Here is a 9,037-nt window from a genome sequence, read left to right on the forward strand (position 1 = left end):
ACTTGCCTTGCTTAATGATGGACATATTAGCACGGGCAGAACAAGAATGTGCCCGAGGGTGACAGACCTATTTGGGATGTTATCTGGAAAGCAAAGGTGCCGCAGAAGGTTAAGATATTTACCTGGCGTCTAGCCACTGATTCCCTGTGCAAACCAACAGATGCTCCAGAAAAATGATCACAAACCCTACTTGCACAATCTGTGGTAGACAAGCAGAAGATGGCTATCATGCTATCATGCAATGTACTAAGGCCAGATCTCTAAGGTGTAGAATGAGGGATGAATGGAATTTACCTCCGGACAGGGACCTACAAAAGTCTGACCAGATTGGACTATCAATATCCTTTGCTCAGTTAATGATGACACAAAGAGCAAGATCATGCTATTGTGGTGGAGAGCCTGGCATCTCAGAAACGACATCATCTTTGGGGAAGGAAAAGCAAAAATAAATGCTTCGGCCGTCTACTTATCAAATTATGCTGAGACCTTATCTAGCATCAGGGAAGGGTCCGCCTACCAGGATTGCAAGGAAAAAAAGGTTATATGTGCGCCTCACATACTGGCTGAACCAAATAACTCAAAAACAAATTCTTGTAACTGGAAACCGCCAGATCCTGGCTGGCACTCCTTGTGTGTCGATGCTAGTTTCCTCCCAGATAAAAACACTGGGGCATGGGGAGCTATCATCAGAGATGACAAAGGAAACACGATTGTTTCGGCCTAGGACTTCATCCCATTCTCGTGACAATGCTCGAAGCTGCCGAATCGATTGCTCGTTTAGAGGGTACCAAGCTTGCTCTATCCTCTCGTGCACTCGGGTTTAGTAGTCCAAAGTGATTGTGCCTCTCTCGATTAAGAAGCTTTCTAGCCAGGAAAGAGACAGATCTAGTACAGCTAGCATTGTGTTGGACATCAAGGAGGTTCTTCAGCAACTTCGGGAGTACAAAGTTCAGAAAATATGTAGACAAGATAATATCCTGGCACATGAACTTGCTAAATGTAGCTATACTAGTGGTACTGGTGGTGTCATGTATGGTTCTTCTCCTCCCTGCGTGTTGGAAAGGGCCGTCACTTGTTGTAATCAAATTCTCAAACACCATTTAAAAAAAAATCAACGATCCACTATAAAATCTATTTTATATTGTACAAGCTAAATATCATAAATGTTGATATGTTTTTTTATGTGTCTGGTCAAACTTAGCAACTCTTGATTATCTCTAAATTTTATAGGACATATTTTTCTAATTTTGTATGCTTGTGCTAGTGTTTGTAGTCGCCATCCGGAGATCTAATGACTTATTCGTAATTCTTGTAACTTTTTGGTTCTTTATACTAATGCGTATTATCTTACCTATTAAACAGCGATCGGCGGTGTCCGTACGTGTAAAAACCTTGGTACGTCAAAGAAACCCGTCCATCCCCGCCTGAGCTGGAAAAAACCGGGCCCGTTTTCACCCGTGCAGCCGAAGTCGCTAGATAATATTAGGCGCCATAAAAACAGTCCATCGGCCTCGGTCGCCCGTTGTGCATAAAAAAACCGGATTAATCAGCAACCAACGAAATATTACAACTTTACCACCGCGAAGTGAAACATAACGGTTCAATCTTCCCCTCTTCTTCGCTCCCCAACGCGCCGCTTGAGAAGAGAAGGAAGGGAGGATGGCATCGACGGGAAAGAATTGGGAATGGAGCCAAACTGAGAATTCGATTTCGGCTGAGGATTCGAATCCGGGATTAATTTTCAGCCACCGATTTCATCCCTCGCGTGGCTGGAAGTTTCCCCATGCCCCCAGGCTTCCCTCGCGACGTGGCTGGCCAAAGCAGCAGCGTATTAGAAAAAATGAAGGGGGCTGGTGTGGAGGATCGACCTACCTGCAGCACCCTCTTCCCTCTGATTCTCCCGTGGCCCCTCCTGCAGCGCGCGAACGACCTTCGACTACTTCATGAATTTTCCTGCTGCCCTGACTCGTTCCTGGCGGCACCACAGCGGCGAGGGCATGCGCGAAGGAGAGGATTACGGTTGCGTGGGGATTGAAGGGAAGGCCATCACGGTGATGTGGCGGCGCCACCGTGGTGTTCTCGTTTTTGGTCGGGTTGCAACTCCGTTTGCTCTGCAGGTCTCTGCCCCTCGATGCTGCTTGTCGTTGGAGGCTGTCTCTCTATTTCCCATTGTGCGCGAAAGCACGCAGCAGTATCATGATTTTCTGCCACTGATTAATTAGCATGGTAATATGGCAGCTTCTGGATACATCAGAGGTTCTTCAGGCAAAACCGTGCTCAAGAGGAGTGTATACGAGGCACTCTATTATGAAAAATGGCCGGAGTTGTTTACCAAAGACTGAATTTTGGACACCTGCCACGATTGACCAACAATCTGTAGAGGCAGACCATTATTAACAAAATGTGTTGATTATTGCTAAAAGAAATAACCTCCACGCGAATACAAAATTTCTCAGAAATCAGCATGCACAATGCGAGATCATTGCCGTCCCTGTCAATAGTTAGTTTTGTGTACACTTATACTACAACGTTACATGTAATAAGCAGGATTCCTCGAGCAAATTGGGTAATATTATATACTACTATAGTTTTCTGCAATAAGTTTTACACGTTTGCTTACACTATTTCTTCTTCGTCCCTTTATATTGTATATTTCTTGAAAGCAATTGACTGCAGTTGTGCAGTTTTTTAATAAAGCTTCACATTCTAAAAAAATTGACACGTACAGAGAGTTGTGTGTTTGGATGCCTTCAACATTCTTAGCCAAGTGGCTTTAGCACACGAATAGTTAGATGTGGAGGCTATTGACAAGTAGACAATCCAATTTGATAGACTGGAGTCTTGTGCTTTTGTTGTCAACTTATCATGGTATATTTACCGTAAGTTAGTACCCAAAAAAGTTATAAGTGAAGGGGCGGTGTCATTGAAAATGGGCCTAATACCAAGAGATGTTACGGATGGACAAACCTGTTGTTTTGATGTTATGGTTAAAGTTTTTAAAATTCGCACCAAACATATATGTGTTGAACATGTGATGGACGAAAAATTAAATCGTGACCGTGATTAAGCTCGAGGAAATAATTTGACATGAGCGTGTATAAGAAAGGCGTGTTTTCTGCTGACCATTTGATTTCAATAAGAACAAAATATAATTGTTATTTCCAAACATATATGTGTTGAACATGTGATCAACCCGTAGCAAAGCACGGGTATTTTGCTAGTGAATGATTATCCATGCATCTGTGGATTGTTGGAATAGGATGAAGGTTTTGAAATCGTAGTTCAAATTGTACGGTGGACTGTTTTTTTTTTCCGAGTTTCCCTTCACGTGGGTCGTTTTTTCCATTGCCGTCTGCACAATCCAAGTGGCGGTCCTTTTTCTTTTCTGGGTACGTCCCGGCCTGCAGATTGTGTACATTCACGAGAAAGAATAGATACGACAAGATCATGTACGCTGCATAGTAACTACACGTTCTAATCAAATCTATTAGAGGAGGTCTTTTTTTAACCATCCAACACAGCTAGCTACACGCTAACCAAGTCCATCTCATCTGGCTAACGATCGGGTCTATTTCCGGTTCAAAATTTTCCAATCACAAGTGGATGTGTTTCTGTGTCAAATTTTCCCAATCTAATCAAGGAGTGGGGAGATACCATGACTTAATCTAAGGGCATGTATAATGATAGAAAGGCATGCCTTTCCTTACTCCGCCACATCAGTTAGAGAAGGCATAGATATAAGTAATACAATGCATTATCTCTTACAGCCATCTCTAGCAATTAATATGAATAATTAAATTTTGGTAGGAAATTTGTTGCTAAGGGAAGACATATGTGATGCAATGGAGAAAATAGTCTTTCCATTTTCTAAGAGATGATCCTTTAGCTAAGAGAAGACAACCTTCTCTCTCTTCATTCTCTCTCCTCTAACTAAACAAAAATCTAACGTGGCAACTCTAAGGGAATGCTGACATGTACATACCCTAAGGGCATGTACAATGGGGTGACGTTAGCCTTCTCTTACGCCCGTCACGTATGATTTTTGCTTAGTTGGAGCCTTGGAGGAGAGAGAAGGAAGAAAGAGAAGTTTGTCTTCCCTTAGCTAAGAGATGATCTCTTATAAAATAAGAGAAGACCATTTTTTCCATTGTACGACTTGTCTCCCCTTAGCCACATAATTTTTTACTAAAAATAATTAATTTTCATTTATTGCAAGAGATGATAATAAGAGATAATGCATTGTATCTCTAGTATTTATTATCTTACCTAGATGATGTGGACTACTAAGAGAAGACATATCTTCCCTACCATTGTACATGCTCTAACAATACAGATGTGGTGACCCCAAGCATCACGACCTATTGCAAGTAAAGATTGTCGGGTCAACCATGTCAAATAAAAAAAAAGATTGTCCGGTCAAAAACAGGGCCTAAAGGAACCCTGCATTGAAACGGGGACGCTAAACCCTGGACGTCGCCTTCCGATGACAATCACCGGCTGCTCCGACAGTTGGCTGATCGCCCTGTCGAAACCGCGACGCCGTGCGCCGGCGCCGGCGCCTAATCTCCGCTTCCCCATCATTTTCCGAAGCAATCGCGCAACCTTGACGCCACCACCGACGACTGTCCATGACGACCCTGGACCACGCGAGATCCCGCTTGCTTTCGCTCTGCTACTCGCCGCCGCCGTCGCGGCGGCCATCCCGCATGCCGCGATCGCTGCGTCCGGTGGCTCCATGGGCGGGCGCTCGTCCTCAAGGTCGTCTTCTTCAACATCCAGAAGCTCGTCCTCAAGGTCCTCCTCTTCATCATCCAGAAGCTCATCCTCGTGGTCCTCCTCTTCAACACCCACCAGCTCCTCGTCCTCTTCAACATCGAATTTGTTCGACTCTTCGAAGACTCACGAATCGGTCGGCACAGCGGCGCCTCCACAACCTATGACTAAGGAAGAAATCACCCTAGTCTTCCAAGTGTGTGCGGCGTTCATCGGTGTCATTTTCCTGGCCCTCGCTGTGTGGCACTACAACCGGCCGAGGATTACCGTGGTTAAGCTCCAGGTTCTCCTGATTTCCTTTAATTCAAAACCCATTTTAAAAATTGTCTTTGTATAACTGTGATAATTCTATTCAATGAATTCCGCTGCAATTTCAGGTCGCACTGCTGGGCTTGGCAAAACCGTTTCAGAAGGAACTGAACGAGATTGCTGAGAAGGTGGAGGCTTCCAACCAGCGCTGGTATAAGTTCATGGGGAGTGCTCCGGTGTCCCCCCCTAGGTTGAATGGGTAAGTTAGCGAAAAAAGTCTAAATAACCCCAGATGTTTCATGTTTTATACACAACACCCCTCAAATTAAAACTGTCATACTTAACCTTGCACTTAAGCAATAGCGTCTTCGTCCAGCTGAAGGTATATGTTCACGGTTGGCAACCTTCTGTCACTAGAGAAGTGCGCGCCTTTGTCACGGCCGCGGCTGCCTTGCAGTGCAGACTAGCTGCCGCCCTCGCCATGAACGCATGCATTGCCGCTCGTTGCTACTGGTGTGGTGCTTGCTGTGCCCACGCCAAAGACTTAAGAGCATCTACAGTCGCGTTCCTAAAACCATCCCCAAAGGGATTCGGGGCGCGCCGGACAAAAAAATGTTTTCAGCCGCGTCCCCTAAAGCCGTTTTTTGTCCGGCGCGCCCCGATACGGTGTCCGGCGCCCCGAGCCCATCTCTGCCCCACAGGGGACGCTCCGGGCACGCCGGACACAACAAAAAGCGAGGCGAGGCGTGGCGGGACCATCGCGTCAGCGGCACATTCAAGTTTGGACCTAACCATCCTCTACCTCGCGACGAAAGTTATTGGCGCGCAGTGACACACGACCGAAGCGTCATAGCTTTGCCTTAATGGCGATGGAGGGGCAGACGAGACGTCTCGTCGGTGTTGCGCAGCTTCCACATGTCGCCGGCGTTCGCATGCCACCACGCGTTCTTGCGCATTTCTTCCTGGCGCTTCTGGCCTCTTCCCGCGCTTTCTTTCCGACGCCGGCGTATATAAAAGGCCCTCCCGGCTCAGTGGCAGCCACCACAGCCGCTGGCACCCCTTTCTCTGCCACAAGCACATCCCTCGTCGCTCGAACACAACTGCGCAATGATGAACCGCCCCGGCGCCGGCCAGTTCCCTCCACCGCCGTCTCCTCCACCACCACCTCCACTACCGGATTCGCAGTTCGGCATCAACGCTACCGCGGAGGAAGAGTCGCGGCAGCGTCGGGCGGAGCTTTGGCGTGCAGAGCGGCGGCATCGGCGGGAGGCAATCAAGCAGCGGGAGCGTCAGCAGCGTGAGGAGGCGGCAGCGTCAGCAGGGGATACCCCGTAGTTAAGGAGAACGCGGTGTGGGAGGAGGCAGCGCTGGCGGACACCATTACGACGTTCGATGCTGCCATAGCGGAAGAGGCGCGACGGCGCCAGACGGATGAGCTGGCCGAGCGGTGGTGTGCGGAGCGGCGGCGCCAGCGCATGGAGCGGGATGTGCAGTACCGTTAACAATGCGACGCAATCGAGCAGTGGCGGCGGGAGGCGATGGAGCGTCAGCAGCAGCATGCGGCGGAGGAGCGTCAGCAGCGGGAGGCGGCGCGGACGGAAATGGAGGCGGCCTGGGGGGCACGGGCGGATGTGTTGACGGCGGAGCCTGGCGCGTTTGTGGCGCAACTGGAGGCGCAAATGGAGGAGGAGGATGAGGATGAGGTGGCGGAGGAGGAGGCGGAGCATGAGGACGACGACGACAACTTCGAGTGATCCGACGATGATGGGACGCACCCGGACGAGGCGGTGGATCAGCAACAAGCGCTCGTCGAGTCCTTCGAGTCGGAGAAGAAGCTCCAGGACGACGCCCGTGCCTGCTAGGAGGCGCAGCTTCGTCACGCCGTCGAGCTTCCCTCCAGGCGGCGCAGCAGGGGAGGGCAGGCGACGACGCGGTGTTGGAGCAGCGGCGTTGCGCTCACCGCCCTACGCATGGAGAGGCGGCGCGCGCAGCAGGAGCTGCGGCGGAAGGGAGGCGAAGACGGGGCAGGACCGTTAAACGCATCGCCGAACGTTCAGTAGGCTAGGGTTTAGATGAAATCTAGCCATTTTCATTCAAACTTTTTAATATTTAACCAAATTTGAATAAAACTATTTATTTTCATGCACTAATATTTATTTGGGGTGGGTGTTTGGGGGACGCGGTTGGGGAGCGACGTCCCCCAAACGTGGCACGAACAAAATACGTCCCCCAAACACTCAATCTGGCGCCGTTTGGGAACAGTTTGGGGACGCGACAGGAGATGCTCTAAGAGTGGGCCGGCGGCAGCATGCCCGTGCAACTAGGCTTCTGTCGCACTGCTATTGAAGCTATTTGCAGTGTCGCTGTGTAATCGTGTTCCAAATTGGTCGATGTGTAGTCATGCTCAAGATGGTAGTTGGAGCAGGGGCGTTGACGCCATGGGAAACAGCTGAGGAGTGCCATGGGAATGGCAGATGAGGATATGGGAACTGCTGCTTGAGGTTTGGAGCTACGCAGTCGGCCGCCGTTGGTGGCTGCATCGAGGCAGGCCTTCTTTCTTAGGGTCCTCGTGGACTTGCTACCATGGATGATGCGATAGAGAAGTTTCATGACGTTACCTGGAACACCTCGCTTGGTCACGTCAGAAAATTTCGCTGTTCAAAACTGGTAATCAAAATCAGGGATGAATTACATCAAGTTTTGGAAAGTTGAGAGGCTAAGTATGTCAGTTATAATTTGAGGAGATGTTGTGTCCAAAACATAAAAACATCTAGGGGTTATCTGAACTTTTTTATCTTAGCCTACGAAGGGGTATCAGTTAATCCTGACCATTCATACTAACCAAAGTTTTGAGAGGGGGGGACACCGGAGCACTCCCCTAAGTTCATATTGACAGGTGACTCAACTTCTATGCTTTTGGGATTCTAGCTACCGTTGTTTAATTGTTTATGTGACTAATCTGCATTTACTTACATCCCTCTTGTGTAACTAGCTTTGAGTTGGAGATAGAGATAGCATACTGGTGTCAATTGTTATTCAAATGCTAACAAGCTAGTCTTTTTTAACCGTATTTGCTTTTTGAACCATTGTTTTTTGTTCTTCTTTCAAGCTTACCCTCATTGAGAATCATTTTCTAGTTGTTGTAACATATAGAGAGAAAAAGGGATTAAGTTAGCACGTACAACATAGAGTTATCTTCAGTACAAAGTGAAGGAGTACAACTTCTTCAGCTGAACGTGTTTTTGTTGTAGTCCCGCAGAAACAGATTGATAACTAGAAGCAGGGATGATCTAACAAAAAACTAGAAGCAGGGAATTCACATTAGCACCAGTCAATTATTCATCAGTACTAGTTTGTTTATCCCGTTCATGCTATGGCTCATTATGCAGAGACAGTATCTTCCTTGAGCCGTCACAATGACTGCTGTGTCTCTTCGAGCTTATCAGTAAGAAACACGCACAATTCCATATACCCTTTGGTGATACATATTGTTTATCAGTCTATGGGAATTAAAGATTCTTTCCCTAATAGATGGTAATTAAGACTTTGTATACAGTCCCCTATATTTTAGCTTATGGAATCTTGTGATTTTGCTGTTCCATTTACTTTTAGGTTGATGTCAAAGTTGGAGAGGATTCATGGGAGGACTGTTTCGATAAAGTTGCTATTGAGGAGAGGAGCAAATTTGATGAAGAAACGCTTTGCAACTTGGATGGGGTCAAGAGGAAGAAAGAATATTCCAAAAAACCAGATGGCTTCAGAAACGAATATATAGTGGTAAGTTGACTTTATTCACAGTAAAATGCTTTGCAAACAATGCATTTTTGCGATGATTGCCAAATTATACAGGTAACCATCCTAGTCGCTGCTGATGGAGCATTGAAGTTTCCAAAAATCAAAAGACCCGCTGATTTGGAAGCAGTACTGCAAAAACTTAAATCTATACCTACAAGAGAGAATTTTTAACACGATCTGCTGGGAAGGATGGATCCGCTCCGCTCCGCTCCTCCCTGCC

General features: G+C 47.4%; 1 protein-coding gene across 1 annotated transcript in view; it reads left to right on the forward strand.

The window, feature by feature from the left end:
• Window positions 1–4,483: 4,483 nt before the first annotated feature.
• Window positions 4,484–9,037, forward strand: part of LOC124690472 — a 28,758-nt gene continuing 24,204 nt past the window's right edge. Inside the window, exons 1-6 of the mRNA XM_047223858.1 lie at window positions 4,484–5,056; window positions 5,151–5,250; window positions 8,198–8,200; window positions 8,412–8,467; window positions 8,635–8,799; window positions 8,872–8,978. Of these exons, the coding sequence (XP_047079814.1) occupies window positions 4,484–5,056; window positions 5,151–5,250; window positions 8,198–8,200; window positions 8,412–8,467; window positions 8,635–8,799; window positions 8,872–8,978 (1,004 nt within the window). The remainder of the gene's footprint in view (window positions 5,057–5,150; window positions 5,251–8,197; window positions 8,201–8,411; window positions 8,468–8,634; window positions 8,800–8,871; window positions 8,979–9,037) is intronic.

This window comes from Lolium rigidum, chromosome 2, assembly GCF_022539505.1.
Source record: "Lolium rigidum isolate FL_2022 chromosome 2, APGP_CSIRO_Lrig_0.1, whole genome shotgun sequence".
Classification (NCBI taxonomy): Eukaryota; Viridiplantae; Streptophyta; class Magnoliopsida; order Poales; family Poaceae; genus Lolium; species Lolium rigidum.